The sequence below is a fragment of the Anas platyrhynchos genome, chromosome 2, assembly GCF_047663525.1.
Source record: "Anas platyrhynchos isolate ZD024472 breed Pekin duck chromosome 2, IASCAAS_PekinDuck_T2T, whole genome shotgun sequence".
NCBI lineage: Eukaryota > Metazoa > Chordata > Aves > Anseriformes > Anatidae > Anas > Anas platyrhynchos.
In genome coordinates, this window is record NC_092588.1 from 153,861,574 (window position 1) to 153,885,669 (window position 24,096).

The 24,096-nt window shown below is 40.7% G+C and overlaps 1 protein-coding gene across 2 annotated transcripts in view; it reads right to left on the minus strand.

Annotated features, from left to right (window-relative positions):
- The window catches only part of SCN5A (sodium voltage-gated channel alpha subunit 5), a 207,351-nt gene that overhangs the window by 162,557 nt on the left and 20,698 nt on the right, over positions 1-24,096 (minus strand). For both annotated transcript variants that reach the window (XM_072033864.1, XM_072033865.1), the window contains exons 2-3: positions 5,096-5,414; positions 3,282-3,392 (exon numbers count right to left, since the gene is read on the minus strand). In XM_072033864.1, the coding sequence (XP_071889965.1) occupies positions 3,282-3,392; positions 5,096-5,362 (378 nt within the window). In that variant the 5' untranslated portion in view covers positions 5,363-5,414. The remainder of the gene's footprint in view (positions 1-3,281; positions 3,393-5,095; positions 5,415-24,096) is intronic.

The window sequence follows — 24,096 nt, forward strand, 5'->3', positions numbered from 1 at the left end:
TTTCTATTCTAGACTTCATTATGATGGATAATGGTTAATTAGCAGACCGAATACTAGTGGCTCTTTAAGTGATCATTGCCAAATTACATATAATATGGGCAAGCAAAGGTTAGGTCCAATCAATAGTACATATAATTGGTACTTCACAAGGCCTCATTTTCCTTTACCAAGAAAAGTGTGTAAAATCAGATGGGAGAGAAGTTGCAAGCAGAAAATATGAACACAAATTGTGAATTCTTATGGAATTTTTTTTTCTTTTTAGATGGGACAGAATCCATAATTCTCGCATCAAAGAAGATAATTTTGGCCAAAAACCTATTCTGGATGAGTAGCAAATTGAGAGCACTTATCTACACCTATACATAGAAAAAAAAAAGAAAAAAAAAAAGAAAAAGAAGAAAAAAAAAAGGAACTAGCAATTGCCATGGATTTTATACAGGACAGCAAACTGCTTGGAGAAACCAGGGATACCACAGAACAGTTTTTAGCTTGCAGGTGAGAAGAACTAAGAAGAGCCTATTAAGCATACAGAATAAATGAAATGCTAGCAGTGGTTTAATCTTATTAATAGGATGAGATAGTAAATAAAGATGTTAATGGCCAGTAATGATGAAGAAGGCAAAAGTGCTCATCTATTCCTTCTGTTCTGCATTTGATATAGACCAAAGGGATACAGACCTACAGTCCTGTAACAGAAATGGGACAGGGCCTGGTTCTGGCAGCCTCCTGGACTGTGGTCCTTTCATGAGGCCTCCTAGATTCTGAAGAGGAAGAAAGATACCTAGAAGAGGCTTAGGGGTATGTTGTTAATTGAAATAATTCACATTACTAGGAGGCTGTCAGCCTGTGGATAACTTCCTTTGGAAGGGTGTATTTCTGAATGACTAGGCTAACCATGCTTGGTTGGATGAGCTCTGAGCATACAGGATCTATCTTGCCTGAAGTCTCAGAAGAAGAACTCCATACAAAGCTACTTAACCAAGAAATGTCACCCCCACAGCTTCTATATAGGATGATTTTACTCTGTTCTACTGTTGGCCTTCGAGGTACATTTGGTGCCTAGAAATGGAAATATGGCATCTGCAAAAGATGTTGCTTCAGACACTTACGTGACAGGGTACCATTTGTTAATGCTCTTTTTTGACTTTTGCCCCAAGGGAAAATAAAGCTTGCTTGATTACCCTCACGCAAGACAACAGATCCGGTTCCCAGATTCATGTCTGTGATATTATCTGCTTGAGTACTTGCAGATTCAGGCTCCTTTCTGCCTGGGATATTGACTTCCTGCTCAGCCAATTGCCCTTTGTGTTTCAGGATGATGCGAAAAGCCTTTATTGACAGAAAACAACACCGTGCCTAATGCAGGGACTTCACTGCTGTTTCACCAGGACAGGAGCTGTGGCCTCCTGCCTGCGCTGGCCAAAGGCTGAGCTGTTGGATTGTCTGACATTATCAACAAAAGGTGATAACTTGGCTCCTTCTGGAACTAAAATACTGTTAGCATTGCAGCCTTCCACTCCTGAAACTTTACACTCCTTATCTGACTATATTTCTGCTCCTGTCATGTCTTTGAAATTCACTCCTCCATGCTCTTTATCCTTGGGAGTAATGTGATAAGGATTTCTTGCATAGTTATCTTTTAGTTGACTGCGTGTAGTTCCTGTGCATTACACATATCTGGGACCTCTTGGCTTCCCAGCCTGCGTGAAAGAAAGTGAGAAGACAGAACAGGCCTCCAAAACTGGAGCCAATATTTACACATACACACTTTTTCTAAGAAGTTCAATTTCGAAATTCTTCTCTTAGCCATAGCTGTGCAAATCCACTGACCTCAATTAACCTCAGCAAGGCTGTGCTGATGTAACTGTACCTAATAAACACTGTTGGGCTCTGGGTATACAGCAGCATGTGCTGCACTGCTTGCAGGTATAACCTGATCCATCAGCAAATGCCTCTGAAAAATCCTATGCATTTTCTTCATAACATCTTGGCTGATATCACATACTCATTTTTTTTTCCTTATAATTATTGTTTTTAGAAGCTTTACCTATTTTTCTTCCTGCTAGAACATCTATACTCTCACATCTTTCTTTTTTATTTCCTTTTTTTCTCACTGCATGGTTCACTGGGAATCTGGTTTATTTCCCTATTTTTGCCCCTGAAATTTGATAATAAACCAGTGATTCTAAGATGCTATCTGCTTAGTATTGTTTCTTTCTGATGTACAGGGGCATTGAAGCAGAGGGATTCCCATTAATATAACGTCAAACAATTATCAGAACAGTATGTGAAGTATTTGAATTAGCACTTCTGGGTCCCCCATGCGCACCATAGAAAAAGAAGGCAACTCATGGATAAGGTTGTGTTTTTAGTAATGTTCACACAAAGCTGAACATTCAGCTCAGTCTGAGAGATGAGACTATATTAGAATATAATATATATAATTAGAATATAATGTTTCCGTAGCTGTGTTAAAATAAAATAAAAATAAAAATAAAATAAAATAAAATAAAATAAAATAAAATAAAATAAAATAAAATAAAATAAAATAAAATAAAATAAAATATAAAATAAAATAAAATAAAATAAAATAAAATAAAATAAAATAACCAACTGTGCAGTCATCTTGCATGACCCCAGATCTAGAGCTAAGGGAAATTAGCCATCACCCTTCTACTGAGAGCTCCAGCAGGCCAGCCTCTGCTTTCATTGCTAGCTGGGTAAGAAGTTGAAATAACCAAACTGGCAAAACAACAAAACAAGTTTTAAAATGTTGTCTTTCAGGACAGAAAAAATAGTAATAATTCTGAGGCAGTTCAAAATTAAATTGTCTGCATATGGTCTCACGGAGTCTCATGGGAGAAGCTGCTTAAGTGCTCAGTGGCAAAACTCTCCTTCAGCATATATTTTCCTGGGCAAGCTCCAGCTTCCTTGTTCCTTTCCTTTCCAAGGTACTGCAGCCAGTTTCTTTCACTGACTCCTTCATAGTCATTGGAAGGCCTTTCATGCCTTTTGAACCCGAGTAATTTCATCAAAGTATCCAGTACAGTTCACATTATCTGCCAGTAGCATAATATAATCATAATCATAGCTCACATAACAATATAAAATAAAACAGACCAAAAATCCAAGTGTGGTTCTGCTTGTGCAAGCAAATCCAAACACAAGTTTTAAAACAGCTTAATGAAATCAAACATTTTCTGGGTTCCGCACATCTGTGTTTTAAAATAATATTGCAAAATACACTAGGAGGTAAATCAACAGAAAGGATATGAATGTACCAAAATTTTAATTGCTGCTCGTCTGATTGGATGGAAAGGACTAAGTATATACAAGGCAGGAGTGGCACTAAATCGAAAGATTGTCTTCCCTTTGTTCAGTACTACAAATGTCTGGAAAACAAAATAGAGAATAAGAACATTCAGCGCTTGCATCTATGCCCAGATTGTCCCAGCTCACATCCCATCAGGAAATTCCTGCCAATATCCCAGATTCCTTCCTCACTACCTCCCAAGATCCCAGATTCCTTTTCACTCAGGGAAGCTTCTTCCAAGTCCCTCCAAGCAGAACCCTTGCCTGTCTTCTTGCAATACCCCAACTGTTTTTATCCTTTCACTGCTTACAGGACCCTGTGCCATCACTCCATCTGCAAAGAGACATTTAAAATGAAAAATTTAAAAGAAACATTTAAAAGAGACATTTAAAAATGAAAGATGACCTAGAGACTAAAATGCAGTGGAGAGACTTTTATGCCAGTCTTCTTCTGCTGTGTTGTTAATCCATCTTCCCTACCTTGCACACCTTGTTGCTCTCAGACTATGTTTCTTGCCTCATCTTTCAAGTGAGAAGCTACGTGAGGCACAGCTCCACAGCACGATCTCAGCCAGGCAATGAGGCACTGTCACTCTATTCACATTAATATGGGTGGAGGAAACCAGGCATGTGAGTTATCATGAATCCAAAACAAAGGTGAATTGGATGCTGGCCCAATTCAGAGCTCTGAAGATGCCCAACCATGTACAGAGGGACTAATACTCACTCAGAGACAGGATCAGTGCATTTGGTAGATGAACTCTTAAGCAAGACACCCACCTTGAATCTAATACCTTCATGATCCTTTCACTGCAAATCTATATCCTGCTGCTTGCGCCTGGTGGTAGCAGGAACAACACAGCCATAAACACCTTCAAGTTAATTCTGCCTCATCCAGGTAAATAATCTATTTCTCTTTGTCTATTTAACTTCTATTCTGTAGTTGTTTCCACATCACTTTAACAGCAGTAGAATTGTGGTCATATTAATCCACTGTTTACAGGAAACAGCATAGCCCCAAAGCAAGAACATCAACGCCTGAAAGACCTGGAAGCTGCCTAAAAATACCCTGTGCTTCCAAGCCTTATTTTGTCCTCCGTGTTGCAAAATGTTTGGAAAGGGGAACGAACTGTAGTAAGCAGCCAGCCCAGCTCTGCTGTTAACGGCCTTTTGACAGATGCTGTTTGCACTATTGTGGCTTTGGTCCAGCCTACACGTGATTCTTCATCAGGTGATGCTCCCTTTGGGATGAAGTATACTGTTCTGCAAAGTGCCAGCACTACCTACACATCCCTTCAGCTGTTTTGGTTATCTTAAATGGGATTGACCCATCCCTCAGCAGGAAGGGAACCACTGCCCTCCAGAACAGCCTGCCTGTCTTTGAAGAGTGCTAGCACAAGGCTTAAGTCACCCAGAAACCCTTAACCTAAGGGCCTAAGTGGTAAACAAAACCACGAAGAGTCAAGTCTCATGAAGATGGCAAGATGTGGTAGATAAAAACCTCTGGGTTCATTTAACTCAGCTACTTCTCTACTTCTGTTAGTCTCTGTAGATTCATATCCAGTGTCATCTGAAAATACCCGACCTCTATAATTATGTTTTGGGTACTTCTTTGTGCTGCTGCTTAGATGTTTTCTGGGAGTCCTACTCAACAAAGCTTTGACCCTTAAATCTGGAAAAAAATATTTTTACTGACTGTAGAAAAATGAAAACCAGAGCCCTCAAAACAAAGTTTTTATGGTTCAGCAAAAGCTAAGAAGCAGAACATTTTGCTGATGCTTACCTTACGATCATTGTAGAAGGGGTCAATATCCTCCAATGGCTCCCCAATGAGCTCTGGAGGAACAGTCCCATAGATATCGGGAAGCTTCTTGCAAGCTTGCAAATCAAACTGAGGCTGAGGTTTCTCTTCTTCACCCAGCTGCTCTCTGTACTCCTGCTTCGCATTCCTTGCAAACTTCTCCGCAATTCGTTTCTCAATAGCAGCCAAGGATTCAGGTGTGAACCGGTGGAAGCTGTTAGTACCCGGTGGTAACAAGAAGTCAGCCATCTTTTCATCCTGCTTTGTCTATACTGGTCTTTACTCCTAGTAGTGGAAAGAGCTGAAATGAGAAGGACCAAAGATTACCGACAGCAGCAAAGCAAGAAGAACAAAGCCATCAGCACGAAAAGCAAACACACAAACCAACCAATAACTTGTAGGATATTGATTACCAGGAAACTCTTCATCTGTTTTTATGTGGTCAGTAGAACATCAAGGAAACCAGAAATGATGAAACTGTTATTGCAATTAGCAATCACTCTGTGATCAGAGCTAAAAAAGACTTTGTAGATATCCTGTGGCCTATTCATAAGTTTTTAAGTCGCTTGGGAGCCTCAGTCACATCTAAGGAGTAATTTAGATTCATACAAGCTTAAGTTTCACTGAAAGTCACAGGGATTGGATTCCTAACTCATTTCTGAAAATGCAGCTCTGGGAGTGGATGAACAATGTGCCTAAGATGACTGCAGGGCAGATTTAAATCCACCGATCTCAGGCCACATGATGCAAACTCTAAAAATGCCCCAGCTGTTCTATTCCAAATTTAAAAAGAGAAGGGTCAAGTTCAGATTCTTAAATCACACCAAAATTCTTCATAATCTCTGTCTTAGGCTTCTGCAATGTAATTTTTCAGCATTTATTTTCCTTTGGGTATAGAAAATACCATCTTCGAGATATATGGCAGGACTTCTGAGTATTTTCTGCCCCTCCACACCCCACAATCCAAAGGATGCCGGAAGCCCAAATGTGCCTGGCAGAGCCCTGTAACCTTCATGAGAGCACTCCAAACTTCTGAGATGCTGAAAACCCCCTTTCATCACATCTGAAAATCATGCTGCTTGTATCCAACACCAGTTTGAACATCTAACCCAGAACCGTGAGGCTCAACCATCTTGGGTTAAGGGTGCTTCACTGTTAACACTTCCAATCCACAACAGACTAAAAATGAGTGAGAAGTGTCACAACTCTTCAGCTTACATGAAAAAAGTGCAAGTGTGAAAATCACAGCAGAACAAAAAGTCCTCTTGTATCTGCACTAAACAACATGGATAGCTGTGAAAATTAATGTAAAACTACTGTTTGAAAAGGGATGAAGCTTATCCCCTTTCTAGTAGCCTGCACAAATCCGTTCAAGCTCACTGAATCTGTATTTTGCAATTTAATAGTGACTTCAGTGGCATTTTCTCTAGCAAGAGAAACCCCTACTACGTAACAATTAGAACACTGTTCATAGAAGAAACACGACTTTTTTTTTTTTTTTTTTGGAATACCAAGAGAGCATTCATACTACATCAGAATCATCAGAATATAAGCAACTGACAAACAAAATTGTAGATTTTGAGGTGGGCTACCCTACTGCATTCATCAGTGTGTGCAGGCTACACTTCTTTGTTCAGCTGCAATTGTTGTCTTCTGCTTTCAGACAGTATTTGTCTATTTATAGTGGATAGTTCCAGATAGTTTGCTTCTATTAGGTTCTGTGATGACAGCACTTTTGTTAGCAAACAAGACTTTAACTGGACTCTGCATGACAAATAGCATATTTATTGACTCAATTTATTTGAGTAAAGTACTCTTTCAAACAACTACTGTTTTTCCTATTCTGACTTCATTTTAAAATGAATTCATTAAATTGTCATTGATCACAGACTATCATACAGGAATGATTTACTGGAGTTTGTACGTTATACTCTGCATTATGACTTCTTTCAACAAGTGTAAAATAAATTAGCCTTTCCAGTATTTTGGGTATTCTGACATTCTTCTTTATTTAGCTATTCTCTTTGCTCCTTTCCCCACTACCCCCACATCATTTTTTTATTCCCTTCTTCCTGAAAAACAGGAAATTAGAAGCTTTCCCACAAATTGGGTTTTCTTATGCGCACGGCTTTGTGACTCAGCACCAGTGCAAACAAATAGAATTTCACTTTCTATAAATGACATCAGTACAGGTGGCCAGAGGACTCTCAGGTATTTTGTCCTTTTGATTTTTGTTTCTTGGCAGCGAAACCTGTCTCAGTGCTGAAGGGGACAACAAAAATCAGTGGTTGATCGGTATTTCTGCGAAGGGACAGACCAGGCCTCTAAACCAGACAGATTACTGGCGGCTGCCAAGCGAGTCCAGATCACCACTGAAGCTGTGAAGATGGTGAGTACCGAATGACTGTTCGCTTTTTCTCATAATACAAGGATGGAGAAATTTTGAATGAATTCACAGAGCAGCAGGTTTGAAGGAAACAAGGGAGCCACTTTCCACATGGCACAGAGTTAGCCTGTGAAACTTGTTTACACCAGCTGATGTAAATGCCAAAAACAAAACAAAGCAAAACAAAGCAAAACAAAACAAAAAACAACAAGGATTCACAGAGACAGACAAATCCATGAGCAAAAGTTCCTATCATGGTTTTAAATACAAAGACACTGCCTCTTACTGAGAAAAACCCTTAGCTGCAAAACCTGGCTGCATGCAAGGAAGACTACATATGCTTTCCCTATTTTTACTCTATCCCTAGGCTACTGCCCTGGAGGAACCCATGATCTGATCTTGTGCACGTCTGTCCTTACGTAGCATTCATGTCAATACAAGATAGCCTACACTGCCCTGGGCATGGGCTCATCCTGCTCTTTGACGTTGTGGCTGGCCTGAGCTTGTACAGCCTTGTAACCACATGGCAAACCAAAGCTAATACCCCCATTCACCGGCAGGCGCTTGACCATCTACCTGTTTCTAGTGCTTTGGATCATGGGCCAGACAACATTCTCCAGCATTTAGATATACAATGGTTACTGGAAAGCTAGTGGTAGCTTTATACATAATCTTCTTTACATAGAAATTATCAGACCAGGAGGTTATTAAGTCACTAGAGAATATCTTGAGTATTTGTATGGAGGTGTTACTAGTCTAAGACTGGTGGAAGTAGAGAATTAGCCCTAACAGCCCCCTTCTGACAAGGAGCTGTGCTATGCTGCAGGAGAGGGATGAAAATCACACAAGTGGTGAACTTGTGCATGGCCCTGCTCATGCTTCATGAGCTGTGTCATTCTGGGGTGTTTCTGCTAGCCTGCCTCAGCCCAGCCTCTTCTGCAGCCCCTTCTCCATACAGCAGAGCTGGAGGCATGACCATATAGCATGAGGAACACTGAGTACTTGTTGAGATAATAAGAGAATGTGTGGAACGTCTCTGATAAGTGCCACAGTTTTCACGGGTGTTGCTTAATCACAAAAAACGAATATTCACCAGAATACTCAGCATCCTACCCAGCAGTCCCTAAAGACTTCCTACAATAACTATTCTGGCAATAGAACTTGTCAAAAAAAATTTTAAACTAAAAAAACTAATAGGATAGGGGATTGCGAGGGAGATAAAATTGCCCAAAACCATATCAAAAGCAGAAGTTTTAATTACTGTTTTTTAAAAAAGAATTATTTCTGTTCAGAGCTCTCTCATTAAAATATAAAACTAAAAAAAAAAAAAAAAAAATCACCTTCAAACTACTTGAAACAAGATCTATTGAATATTAAATACAAATTCCAGAAAGTCAGAAAGTTAGCTTGCTGGGAAAAAAAGTAGAAAATGCTCCACAAACTTTGTGAAAGCTTTTGCTACACTCGTGTTTATTTTTACTATAAAGAAAATAAGTTACATTTTTTAGCATCCTTACAACTGAAAAATTGACATATTTGTCTTCATATTGTACCTAAGTTAAGGCATCTGCATTTTTATATATATGTTTAGTATAATTATTTTTTCAATTTCATATGCTTTCAGGAAATGGACAAGATGATTTTGTAAGTCCTTTCTATGTCTAATTTATTTGAATCTATGAATTGTGAACACAAATAGCCAGGGTTAGTGCAGATGTTTCTTAAAAGGGTAAGAAAGCACCACTACTTAAAAAAGAAATCATTAATGACTGAATCAAAAAGCTGGAATGCCACTTCTTAAGAGATAATAGCGGTTGTGACTCACATTTTTACAATATGAGCCTGGATTTTTCCATTCCTCTCAGGCATATTTTTGAAGTACAAGGCTTCAAAACACATTGTTTTTGTGATATCACCATGCACAGAATGAACATTTCCTTCTTGCTTTGTCTTTGTTAAATTCAGTTAACATCGGTTCGTGCTGATAAAAATGTACTGCTTATGTAAACAAAATGTGCATAAGAAAATAAAGCCCCAAGATGCTTATTTTCTATGACATGGCAAGAAGTGGGAACTGTGCAAAGATATTGCTAGCATCTGTATTTATTCAGTAAGATAAATGCCAGTTTTCACTATAGAATTAGCCTTACTCATGTAAGCTTCAGTCATCCCAGCTCAGAAGACCTTCCAGGTTCTCCAAACAAGACATGCATGCCCTACAAACTTTTCCTTGACTCCCCACGGATGGCTGACCAGCACCCAAAAAGCCACTTGGGCAATGAGATACAACCAATGAAAGCTGTCCTGTTCACCTCCAGCAGCCTGCCCTCCTGCTCTCACGTGTGGTCTGCAGATTCAGACCACCACCCGAGTGCCTGACAATCACTTCCCATGGCCTGAGACACTGACACAAGCTGGTAGCAAGGTCCCCCATGCACTGGGGGAAGCAGAGACTGAGGTCCTTGCTGTCCACTACACCTGGAGGAATACTGCCTTCAAAGACCTGTCTCGCTTTCACCTCCAATGTGCATGATGGCACTGGATTTCTTCCCTGGCACACAGGGTATAAAGGATGTACACACATGTATTTCACATGCTTGGGAGCTATAATAATAAAGGAGCCAAACATGAAAGTCAACAGAGTGAAAGTGATGATCATAGAATGAAGACTGGATACCATTAGACATGCTCCTCTCAAGTAGGCTTTTATTCATACAACCCTTCTGATTTCAGTGATGCTATTCAAGAAGCAACTACTGACCATGGGCTGGGGAGATGCATGGTAGCACATGGAAGCAAATATGTCTCCACCGTGATTCTGCTAGATATAAATCTTACACAGTAACAAACAAGAATTCAAAATTCTCCTTTGTTTACAAAATGTTTGTGACTAAATGTAGACTTTGTGTTCCCAACTGCTGTGGTAACAAAAACAATTATGAGGACGGTTTCCCTTGTTTGAGTCTGCATACAGTGCTGACATCTTTTTTTTTTTTCTTAACCTCTTTTCCATATAATCTCTTTGGCATTTTCCTTTGACCTACAGAGCACTACAAAACATGAGAATAATAGGCTAGGGAAATAAGGAATGATGCAATGACACATCTAATTTAATGTCACTGGCCTAGATTCACAGATTCTTATGCATAAATTTACACGCATGCACACACAAACATTACCATATCTAAAAAGACTGCAAGGTGATGTGGAACCACATGAAAATTTTATTCCAACCACGAAGCATGTAATGACTTCATGGAGAATTCTTGTTTCTAATTAAGATCAAATAAAGAACTTCTACACAAAGATCAAGTACCTACAGGAGTCTGGGTGACTTCATAATTTTACTGACTGTCCACATACAACCTCAGGAGACTTTATTCGCTTATATTTATACCTCACTTGACGCACCTCAGCTAGGAGGTGTCACAGGAAATTCTTTGTACTGAAATTTTTACTGAAACATTTCAGTTGCTGCTCATACACGTTCTGAAGGTCTGTGTGCTCTCACCAAAACAAGGGGGAACTGAATAAGACAGCCCTTGAAATTTTGCACAGCGCACTCATTACTTCTGCTTAAACTAGTATTTGGTTTATTTCTTTTTTCCAACAGGCATAATTTTGTCAAGACCATACCGAATGGTTTCTTGTGGTACATGTTCCTAACATATATAATCAGCCTCATCTCCAGCTGGTGTAAATGAGCACAGCTTGACCCATCCCAAGGAAGTCACAGCAGCTGGGGAAGTGATTTATTAGGACCAAGAATATTTGGATAGATACGCTGTCTTTAAAGAGAGCATTGCTCAGAAATATCCTGTTGGGTGAGCTTGGAGTCAAAGGAAGAAAGGGGAAGCTTCCAAATGTAGCAGAGACTCTGAGGACACCAACACCTGCTGAGGACCAGGCAGGCTCCCATGGCTGGACTGCAACAGAAAGATTTGGCATTCCACAAAAATCTGACGGAAACGGCTGCTGTGTTCTTAGCATTGGAAGGAGATCTCCCAGGAAAAGCCGAGCACTGAGACAAGCCCCAGACTGACGCAGGAGGAGCTGTGAGACAGAGTTCCTCCCGCTGCCCGCGTCACGAAGCAAGCCTGCAGGTTGATATGACATTGCATAACGCACACGTTTCCTAAAAGGAGCCTTGTTTGTTCACCAAGCATGCAGACCGAGGGCAGAAATAAACACAAAATGTCCAAAGTGAAATCTCAGAGTTACTGACCCACACACCGTTTGTCACAACCAGCTCTGCCTGTGCTGTATCTACTTTTAAATCCAGTTTAATGAGTTTTGCTGGCATCTCCCTCATCAGAATCATGACATTCTGACATTACCAATGACTTATTGATAAGATAAAGTCTTCAGCAAGCTAACATGTGCTAAAAGGAAATTAATTCAAAAGATTTCATCCCGATGTTGTATTTGGGGATGACAAATGTTATGCCAAGAATTAAGTGCTGGCACTAAGTCTTCTCTTATGATAAAATACATATTTTTAGTGAGCTAAAAATATTCTGCTTTCTTTGCAGGTGTTTTTGTTTTAAATTATGCTGCAACTGAATGACAGAAATAAGCAAGAGGGAAACAACATATAGTTACCAGTGCACATCTCTGTATTTTGCAGAAAATTGTAATTCGCTGCACCCAACAGGTTTTCATATCTATTTTAATTAACTAGAAATTGTCCTCAGAGTTAGTTTAATAGAAACTAGTCAGTCTTCAGATCCAGGGGAAGATTTCCCTTTTGCTATTCTGAACCAATAGAGCTTGCAGAAGAGCTACCAAGCAAGCCAAATGTTTTCAGCTAAGGATGCAGTCAGTAGCTTTTGAACAAGAAATAAGAAATCTACAGGAGAGCTCCATGTTATGCCAAACATAATATACACCACTCACACCATTAGGTGCTTTGAATGCTCCCATGAATAAAATATATCAAATCAGGACCATTTTACTCACAGAGTGTTTTGTAAAGACGTTCTAACGGATATAGGAAGTTGTAAAACAGCTATTAAAATATATTCTGAAGCCATTATGTGGTAGTTATACTGCTTAAAGAAGGCAGGCTTTAGGCTGGCCACCAAAAGCTTTGCTGTATGCTTTCAGAAGATGGGGAGCCACAGCTGAAGAGCTGGGCTATCTGATGTATTAACACAAGGTTACAAGTAAGGCATCACTATCACCCCCTTCTAAGTTATGGAAAGACACTCACCAGCAGGAAAAAACAACAGACTTACAGAAACCATGTAAGAGGCATGTCTACATTAAAAGAGATGGATGAAATTGTAAGTAAAGCCAGGGCCTCTTGCAGTTTTAACACTGAACTGAGACAAACATGGTACAACAACTGAACTTAAAACCCATTATTAAGAGTAAATGGTGCAATATACTTTTTTCTTCTTTCAGGTGAGAGGAACAAAAAGAGGATGAGATGAAGTGTCAAGAAAACACTAGATACAAAAGGCTGGTAGAGACAGACCCAAATCACACAAAGTTAAGCTACAGGAGGTGGCAAGTCCCTTTCTCATATCCAGCAGAGGAGGTCGGACAGCAGGTCTTGCCAATCATACTTCCATCTGCAACATCAACAGCACTTTGCTCCATGACCACTAACCTTCACCAAACTCCATCCACCCACATACCTATGGTACACCCAGCTTCCCACCTTTCTCCACCTCATTCCCTTTTTTATTTGTCAGCCAAGAAAACGAACTCACCCTCCCACCTATTTTATCCCAAGCCAACATAACCCTTCCACAAACCTCTCCCTGTCCCCAGCACTGAGCAATAACCCTCAAGTGACATTTGCACCAATCCTGAGTGACTTTGGCACAGCTATCTTATTCTCTTTAATCTCCTGCAATGCATTTCTGTCTATTGTAGTAGGTTCCCTCGGACAAGGGTGCAGGGTACCTATGTCCCTATGGGTTTGGATGGTGTTGGGTGCTAATGGTGCCCCAACTACAGGCAGGCCTTTTCAGTGTGTTTTGCAATAAGGCAGAGAGGAGAAAAATCAAAAGGCACAGATGTAGAAGTGCACTGGCAATATTATCTTTTTCGAAAATGGAAATAGAGACCCATGAAATTGAACAGGGACACCATCATGGAGAGGCTATTTGCTGCTTGCTGGGGTATACTGAAGATTTGATTCATTATTTAGTACCCTGTAAATTTAACAGTACTGTTTGGATAAAGCCAGTGGATCTTCAAATGCGATGGAAGGGAAGAGATTTCCCCCACCAAGAGACAAAAAAAGAATTATTGCTGTCTAAAGAGGAGCGATATTCTGCCTGTTTGCCATTGAAAACTGCCTGTGTTCGGTTGCCAAGTTTAGGAATCAGAGTTAAGAGCTTACCCTGGTGCTGAGGGTGCAATCCTTGCCTCACGTCAACCAAGGGGAATATTTTGTTTGACTGAAATAGGTGGTGGGTCAGATCCCTGGCGTCTGGGAGACAGAATTATTTCATTTCTGTCATTCCTTTCAGATATGGTTACTTCAGCGACTCAGTGCAGCTTCGTGGAAAAGATGCAATGGAAGCTGGTGCCTACTGACAGCTATTTGATTTGAATTACATAATGCTCTAAACCATTATGTAAATGAGGTGGACAAAGCAAGAATGCCGAGAAGCCAGGAATTTTTCATTGTTCCCGTTTTAATATCTTGTAGCCTTTAACACTAGCACCAAGATTGCCGCCTTCTAGCTACTATATTTTCCTGGCAGGTTAGCTGAATTAAACTTTATTTCTCCTGACACTAACCAAAACCTAAAGTGCATCTGAGCAAATGAAAGAGAGCATCTAACGAGTGGCAAACACAGATGATTTTAGAGGTATATGAGTGAGTCACATTACCAGGAGTGATTTTGGCTATGTCCCACTGATGTCAACGAGACTCACACCACTGAGAACCCCATGACTCTCCTGAATATCCCACTTTCCCCTTCTCCTCTGTATAATTTCCTCATCTTTTTTACATAGAATAATTTTACAGAGTAAATAACACATTGCACAAACAATTATTTTCCAAAAGTCATGACATTTTCTGTTAATTAGCAATAATATAATCATCCAAATAAAACTGCTGGGGACATTGCATTTACTAACAAGCTACATCCAAATATGCATTTATGTGTCAACGATGCATGCTTGAATGGTTGGTAATACTCAGTTGGGCCTGAGGCACAATGCACTGGAAGCATACAATAGTGGCCTAGTATTGCAACCCCCTGTTGTGGCTCCTTGCTTAATTTAGCTTATGAGACCAAACAGTCAATGAGTAAAACAGAAAATAATACATCAAGTGGCCTGTGAAAGAGCAACATCTGATGATGGTATGCCAGGATATTTTCTAAGTGGAAAATGCACTAGCTCCATAATTTGGGAACTTGTTTGCACTTTCTAAAAGAAAAAGAAAACAACACTATTTAAAAAAATAACATTAATATTCATAACATCAGTTATAAATGCACCAAGAGATCAGCCAATATCTTGATTCTAATCCCCTCCTATGTGCAGGACAGCTTCCGTGCCAGAGCCCTACCTTACTATACGAATGCTGGCAATGTAGGAGCCCTCAAGGGACATTATTGTTATTAGGTATAATAGCACCTGCTCTGATGGGATCCTGCAGTGATACAGAAGTGACTGCACGGCTGGAACATTCAGATTGATTTATTTTTCTTTTCTTGAGATGATGTTTACTAAAAATAAAAATTTGACAAGAAAATGGAAGATTTTGTCCGGCTCTTAATTTTTATTTGGCCATGTAAGAGCCTAGTAATTTAAGTACAGCCTACTCCTTTATACATTCATCTCTATCTTCATCCATCCCTCAATGCAGTTTCTCAGCTCAGACAGGACAAATATGTATTATAAAGGTTTTGGCTGCAAATATATGCACTGGACATGCAACTCATATGAAATAGCCTCATACATAGAACAGAATGAATCTATCTTCTTTGATGCAATGAAACTGACTGGCCAAACCAAAGAAATGCAGGATGTCAGACATTCAGGGAGAAGTAGACACTGTCAGGAACATGAGTCATCTCTCCTGTTTTACATGTCTACTTTAGTGAGATAAACCAGACTAGACCGCAGCAAAGGTACCGATGATTCAATTTGTTGATTAGGACACCTAAATTTAGGTATTGACATATAGATAGGTACCTATGAACTCAGTGTCTATGCTGGCATGTCTGCTTTTCTCTGACAGAGCAGGGGCATCTAAACTGAAAACCATCTCCTCAAAATTCTGACCAAGTTGTGTGTTGTGTGTTAGCTTTTCTTCTGCTTGACTCTTGGAAAAAGAAAGGACCAGCTACCTCTAATTGCACGGTGGAAAAGGAGCAGAGTGTGGGGATGTTCCACTCCTGAAGATGGCAAACTCCAACACTTCTACCTCAGCTTTCACTTCTACAACAGCTTTCCAGTGCCCACTACTATTTCACAGATTCAGTATAGATGTTCAGCTTCAACAAACTGCCTACATTTAATTAACCAGTGAAACCATGCTTCTTCCTAGAAACGTGGTCACTCAACTTAGCCCAGTTCTCCCAGACACACCATTTGACTTGGGCATCTGGAAAAGATTGTCCACCTTGTATTTTACTGCTGCAGACTAAAGGGGTGGTGGAGACCTGGATTGTGCATCTCTGTGGACAAAAGTTGTTTTGAGCTAATATTTCTTAAAGTAGAATGGCATACCTGCTGGTGGCATCCAGGACTCCTAGGGGCCATGAAGAAACAACCCAAAACAGTTGAAAGTGAACCTCCATTTCCAGACAATTTCATGTGCCAGTCTTGGGTTTGTCTTATGGATTATGCCAAGGAATATTGTGATTTTAATAGCAGAACAAGCATTATAGCACCGATCCTCTCTTCCTACACAACTGTGTTTAGCCTGGCTCCAAAATATGCTTCCCTGACTCTACTTCCATTCCAAAAATATTGACTAAACTTGTAGTGCTAACTACTGAAAAGCTGTCTTGGAGTGTTGTTCTCTCCACCCCGTCTCTACTGCTGGCCAGAGAAGAGAGAAATGTAAGTGGGGAAATAAAAGATACAAATTTGGATGATGGTTCAGATGGCCCCTGTTCATTTCTCAAGGATTCTCACACTAATTGTGAGAATCAAACTAATAACCATCATTTATGGAAATAGTTCCTCTCGCTTGATCTCCAAATCAATGAGTTGCAAAGAAGATAAAGAAGACATCCTGGAAAAAATGGTCCCAGCAGACCAGACTGCAGCTCTGAGCTGCAACTTGGGCTACCACATGACTTATACTATGTCCCTTTTCCATCCCAAAGCGATGGAGCTAGCTAAGGGAACCTCAAAAAATGCTGTCACAAAACACAAGAAAGCCTCTAGGCTAACCCTTACATCAAAGCAAGAACATTTAGCTTGAAAAATCAGACTATTAAAAGCATTACTGATCCTCTCAATTCTTATAATTTATAATATTCCCAGGTGAATCTAAATTCAATTGAAGATTCACTTTAAGAAAGTAATAGGAAATCCCATTTCACATACTTAACGTTTACTCTTACAGTGGCTAACAAGTATTAGATAGTCCAGGACAGAGCTCTGCTGCTTACCTTAACTTCTTTCTCATTACAGATGTGAGGCAGAAACACGTCTCCATGTGGTCAACACAGCTGATCTACTTCTACAGGTTATTTAGGTATGGTCTGATAGCACAAACCTAGAGCTCCTAACACTGCCTCCATTTGACCCAATACATACTGTAATAAACCCAAAAACCGATGGCCTAAGTTTGTTTTGTGCTGGCTGGTACAAGCAGAGACACATGCTCAGGTGTTCCAGTCTTTATGATATAGCCATGATGCCAGCAGCTCCGGCCATCTCGCGGCTCTCTAACTGCCTCCTCCCTGCCTTGGCAAATGCAATTTGTGACCATCTCCTTCCTAAAATTGCCTCCAAGCCCAGGGCCAGGACTGCTTGATACATCAACCCTTGCTGCTCCTGTACATTCTCACATCTACCTCCTCAATTGGAGGCTCCAAGTTAAACTAACATTACTATAAACCAAATGCAAACGGTTTACTGCGCATGTCTAAAAATAGAATTGCAATCATCTATGCTTCCGTTGCTTTAAAACTAAATTTATCAAGAGATTATTCTTCCATGAGGTTTAGCACATGAGAAGTCTTACGTTTTAAAGTTCAATCATTTCACAGTTATTTATGAGCAGAAAATCTTGTGGATTAATTTTATAAAGAAGCACAATCAGCTTGGGGATCAGGCCTTCTTGCAGTGTAAATGGTCAGAATAAGTCCATCAAGAGAGTTTTTGGATTTTCTGGCTTTTCTGTTTTTTTTTTTTTTTAATATTGTTTGGTATGTTCACAGGTAATGTGTAGCTGAGCACCAATTAGACAAAGTATAAGGGTTACGATTCTGTTTCAGAAAAATCTTCCAAGTTACAGCTAAGACTCATATAACTGAATAAGGAGAGAGAATAGACATATATTTCTCTGTTGTTTTTTAATTAGTTTAGTTTCTACATAATACAGTTCTTTGAGAGCAATTGATTTTATAGTTTCCTCTGTAGTTTACAATAAATCATCATCCCTCTTTGAGAGGATGTTTAATACAAAAACAGGAGTCAGGAAAACATTTTAAAATAGGAAAATGTGCTTATAAAACCACAACACTGGCATGGCTATGCAGAAGTGCAGGTTCTGTACGAAACCACCCTTTTGAGAGGAAGGGGGAGCAGTGTTGCCTGCTGTATGTAACAGCTGACTGCAAATTTCCTATTGAAGTTCTGTTTCTATAGAAAAAAGCCTTTCCAATAAGAGCGGCATTTTAGTAAAGAGCATCTACTTTGAGATACAAATTTCTTTGTATAACAAAGAAGCTCCAAAATGAAAAGGGAGCAGATTTCTCATAGAAAATCACATTCTTCCATGAGGAAATAAAAAACACTTTCTCTCCAAGAATGATGGAAACAGGCCAGAAATCAGCCTAATCACATCCCATTGCTGGTTCACCCACTGACTTGACATTGCTCTGATTGTGTTTGCAAAGTATATATATAAAAAAAAAATAATACAGGAGCATAACTTAGTCGTTTTGATCCTAATACAAAAATGTATTTTAAAATTACTTGGTTTTGACCTTACAAGAGACTTTTCTTTAAATCACAAAGCAGCAAACGGGACAATATCTACTCAAACCCAGGAAAACATGCCTTTCTTTTAAAAGTCACCTTTAGGCTACCATCCAAGCATAAAACTTTTAAGTGAGGACAAGGATCTTTTGGAGGTTTGAATAAGGAACAATGGGAGTATTACAAAAATAAATAAAAGATGAGCAAGCTGCCACTTAAGCTATGGATTTCCCACTGCAACAGCTTCAAAACTTTCTTGAAACACAACAAATTTAAAGAAAAAAAAAAAAAAAGGAAGCAGACGATAAGGCTCTAACTGATCACATGAAAACATCAAGCACTTTGATTCAGATTAATAAATAATGATGGCGTGTTATCCAGGAAACAGTGCAATGCCAAGTCTTTTTGATCTCAGACCAACTGTTGGGTAAAAGTATTCTGAAACGCTCTCTTGGGCAAACAAGCCAGTTGCATCTCATCGTCGGGACTTTGATTATTTAAATGGGGCTTTTATTAAAAGAAGGAATTTCATCCTAGAAGAAATTTTATATCGTATGACCATTCTAAAGGCAAACCCCAGTCCTGCTTGGATCATTCAGGGTGACGGGGTCATAGGAGTGGGGAACCTTGGAGCACCCTCTGTTATTTCCTTCATACCTCCTAAACTTAGATGGAAGGAACAGGAAAGGAAGAAAAGAGGGAGCCCAACCCTTTGCATGCATGGGCTGTCCCAGGAAAGCCAGGAAAATCATTTTCTCTGCAGCTCCCATGGCCCATACCAAGAGCTGAGAACCATTGGGAGCATCCCTTTTGCCTTGGCTGGTCACAGCAAGAAGAGTTACCCTCATTTTATGGCTGGGATCACATGCCTGCTTAGGTGCCCAGAGATGCTGAACTGTGCCACCGTACCACAGCACAGACAGCAAGGTGGAGGTACATACACAGCACCCCTGAAGCCTTCTGGTAAGGTCCTCATGGATGAGACAGCATGTGCTTTGCCCAGTTAGAAGCTCTGCCCTGGCTCTAGGTGCTGTGTAATGTCCTGCATTGCAAGACGTGGCTCCAAGCCTCAGTCCAGCCCCTAAATGACATCCCAAGGCTGACAGCTGAGTTCATTGCAGTCCACTTTCAGTAGGCAGAAAGTGCTGCCTGCCACAAGGTCAGCCTGCCACAACCTTCCTCCCCTCCAAGGGAGGGTCCATTATCTTGCAGGTGCCACTTCTATTTCACACCAAACTCTGGAGAGAGAGGTCCTCTCTAGCCTTTTCAAAATTCCTTTAAAAATCTAAATTCTCAAAGTTCCTTTAAAAATCTAAATTTACAAACATGCCTTGTCCAGGAAGGTGTTCTCCCTTTTTTTCCCGCATAGTCATTCCTCCACAAAACATTCCACCGGACACATGGCTCTTTCCCTATCAAAGAGGGCTTCAGCAGCCTGAGAGCTCAGTTGAAAAAAAAAAAAACAAAACACCCAAGCACTAATGCAGGAAGCGTAAAGAGATCTGATAAATGCTCCAAAGCTTCAGCTTCCTATAAACATATGAACTATAGTAACTGCCAAGAATTATGACTGCATGACATTACATCCAGCTCCTTGCTCTTACTAAAAAGTAAGTACGGGTATCTGATGTGCAGATGGGCAGAACCACACAATCTGCTCTGCTCCACAATCTGTGCTTTAATGGATGCTCATAGGTTGTCACGGAGCAAAAGTTTTCATCTTAAGGAAATACCTGGACTGTGCAAACAGCTGCTTTTATGTTTCATTGATAGTAAGTGGACAGAAGTGAGTGATTCCAGACTTTTGGTTAGTTTTTTGCATGCTCTGAAACAAGATGTCCTCCAATCTGTTTCCTCCTACAAAAATATAATACACTCTGTGAGTTTTAAATGAAAGAAGGTAATTTGCACATTTTGTCTAAGTGAAAGTTAGTATTTTTGGAAAATGCTCGATTGGTGAGCCTCCCTTTGCCTGCAGACAGTGAGTAGTGACAAGGTGAGAACCTTGGAAAAGTGACAAGATCTCTGACATACTCCACACTGGTCTGAGAGATCAGTCCTAGCAAGATGAGGATTGTTGTACATTCCCAAACCTTGATCTTACAAAGTATTAATTTACAGTATTGGCTACAGGGATATTGAGATCTTTGTGTGATCACACTAGTCTCAGCCTCACGCTCAGAGGTAATAACAGAGAGATGATGTTTGGGACACTGTGAACATTAAAACTATTTTGGTCCATCACAAACTTCTGGCATTATTATCCTGAGATGTAAGAAAAACATTCAGTGCCTTTTTGCAATAGTCCTAATCTATTTATCCTCAAATTCTCGAAACTATACCTGATCCAAGGTAGGATAAATGGCCAAAGAGGTCTGCAGAAGGACATGTAGGCAAGGAAATTTGGGATCCTCCAAAAACAACACCATCCTCACTGTACTGTGGGGTCCACAACACAGAACCACTGCTAGCCTCAAATTTGCATTCCTCAAATTTCACTTCTGGAAATGCACTCCATTTGTGTTCACTCTTGCTCTGGGTAGCAGCAGTACAATTCATTGTTGAGACTGCTCATATTTTCCCCTTGTTTTTATAGATGTTGTTTCTTGGTGTACTTCTTAACAGAAATAGGGCAGCATAATTTATTGGAAGTGATGGTATTTTGATCTGTGACCATCAATAAGTCTATGGCCTTCAGACCAAACACTATTATCAAGACATCCGTTGAACTGGAAACAGCATTAGAGAAGAGACAGCTAACTCAGCGGTAATCAAGACTTTCTTGTTCCTTCAGTATCTGAATATTGCCATCAGGCTTTCTGATAATACCAAACCTCTGGCAATTCCGGGCGGTCACACACTGATTTATTAAGGTGGTCACATAGACAGGTGACTTGTGATACTGCACTGCAAGGATAATGTACCAGATTGACGGTTAACATAATCATTTCTAGGGCCATGCACAGGGGCTTATGTTCACATCAGATTTTTCATGTCAAGATGCAGGAAACTGAAAATCTGTAAGACCATCTAGGCACAAATTTGTCTCACCCTACCAGCAACAGAAATTAGACAAGGTACAGGATACAATTAGAGACCAGATCAGTCTCCTGACTAAGCCCTAAGTCCAATGAAAATCACCGGTATAACCAGCATATTTGCTTCTCTGCCTCGCTGGCACAAGATGCACAGCTCCAGTCCCAGCTAAAACTTGCGCCTAACTTGCATCTATAGGCTTTCTAGTCTGGAGCCCAGGCTGCAGTTGTGTTGGTCAGCTCTAAAAGTAGCATCTCCACCTCTGTTCTGCACACAGAAATTGCAAGTCTGCCTCTTCACCTTTCTTAATATTTATGCATCCGGTCTGTCAGCATCCATCATTGGGGGGGAGCCTTAGCAGTAGGTGCCTCAGAGGGATGAAATAATGGCAATTGCAAACGAGATGCAAGACAAACGGGAATGGGGAGGATGGGAGGGAGCTGCTATTGGGAGTCTTTCAGAGCTAGGTTATATGAGGCTATACCTCTTGCAGCACAGAAAATAAAAATAAAAAATGAAAATAAAAAATAAAATAAAATAAAAAAGCACCACCACAAATTAGCAAGAAAAGAAACCAAAGAGCCTGGGTTAGTTTCAGCAGGTGGCTGGGCGGGGGAAGCATTTGGTAGAAACAGATACAGAGAATATAAACTGCTCAGAGATCAAGACCTGGGTAGAGGCATAAAAAAAAACATCCTGCAGCCTTTAGACCCAAGCTGTGACCCACTCCTGGGCAGCACAGTGTGCACCCACGTACCCCATAAACCTACCCCAACTAACGCAGGAGCAGAAGCCATCTACTCTCAACCTCTTCCAGAGAGCAAATTGCTAAAAGGCAGCAGCTCCGCAGATCCCAGGAGGAAAGGAGAGGGCAGACTTCAGCAGGAAAACTGCTTTCTGACAGCGAGCCATTTTTCGAGATTTCCTCTGGCTGCTGCAGGGGTTTCCTCCCAGCTGCACACCTGATGCCATCAGGGTAAATGTGGCTCAGTCCTTTCCATGCGGCAGGCTGGCAGCGTGCAGATAATGACCCTTCTGAGCACAGTGCTTCATTACGCACACCAGATTAATGACCTCCTCCCAGACTTCTCCAAGAAGGGAACTTGGCTGACTTTTTGCTGCATAGCCAGGGGCTTTAGATTAACACACACAACAAAGCAAATTACTAATCCTGAGGACTAGGCATGGTACCAAGTGTTCCCTCATAATGTTAAATATCCAGCTGAGAAGGAAGGGCAGGGAGGGATTTTCAAGTGCGTACAAACTTTTTGAGCTTCTGAACTGAAGCCCAGCCCCAGAAATTCCTGTTGCTATTTTTTATTCTTTGACAGCAGCACCCAGAGGCAACAAATGCAATTACTTTGCTGCTTACCATTGGACAAACACAGCGTGAACTGAATGAAGGGCAGAATGGTCTGAAGTTATTTGCCTCTTCCACCAGCAGGAGGAGGGGATCCCAGCTCTCCTAGGCTTTGCCCAGATGCCCATTCTCTGCCTCCCCATGCAAGAAGTGCAAGTAGGCGGCTTACACCATGAGCTGTGTCAAGACACACTCAGGAGGTCTGAAAGCCCAAGCAAGCACCAGACAGAATCGTTTCATTGTCAAGTATGAGTTTCATCTGATGTCCATCACCTCTGACAACAATGTTGTCTACCAGCTCATCCAAAAGAATTCAAAGCACTGATTTTGAGCCATAAAAACTCTTTTTCCTGATGATGCTCAGGAGCTACCAGAATCCCAGCACTACAGCTTCTGAAAGCCAAGGTGGTCTCCCCAGACCATTTTCTGGAGTTCACTCCCAACCCTGCTCTGGAAATCTGCCTCGTGGATTTCAGTAATGTCTCACTCATGTCATGACGGCTGAGCCAACAGGGATGTCAGAGAAGCAGGAAGGGAGGGAGGAGTGCTGGCACCCAGCTGGCTCACTGGCTATGTATGTGGGCGGCAGGTTCATGACCAGCTATTCCTTTTATTTCTGGATTTGTGTGTCTGCTTGAAAATTTACTGGCTTTGTGATATAAACAGGAATGCAAAAACTGGGCTGGAAACACCAAGAAATGCAGAAGCCCAAACCTTATCCATGTGCCTTTACTTTACTTTTAAAAATTGACCTCCCAGAATATGCTTTTATGTAGCCTGAAATAAAACTCCAAGTCCTAATACCTTCACAGACTTTTTTCTTCTTGCAGCTGTGGCTGCCTTTCCTTCCAGCATCCTTCTCTCTGATGAAAGGCTCCATTAAACCCAGCCCCTTTCCCTCACTCCTCCTGGATGGTGGGCTCATGACTAGCAGTGCTTGCTCTGAAATGTACTGGGGGATCAAAGCTCCATCGGCCTTGCTGTACAGGCAAAGTGGCAGCTGCTTATCTAAAGACCAAACACAATACCTTATGGACTTCCCCACCTCCCGGTCTGCAAACCTTG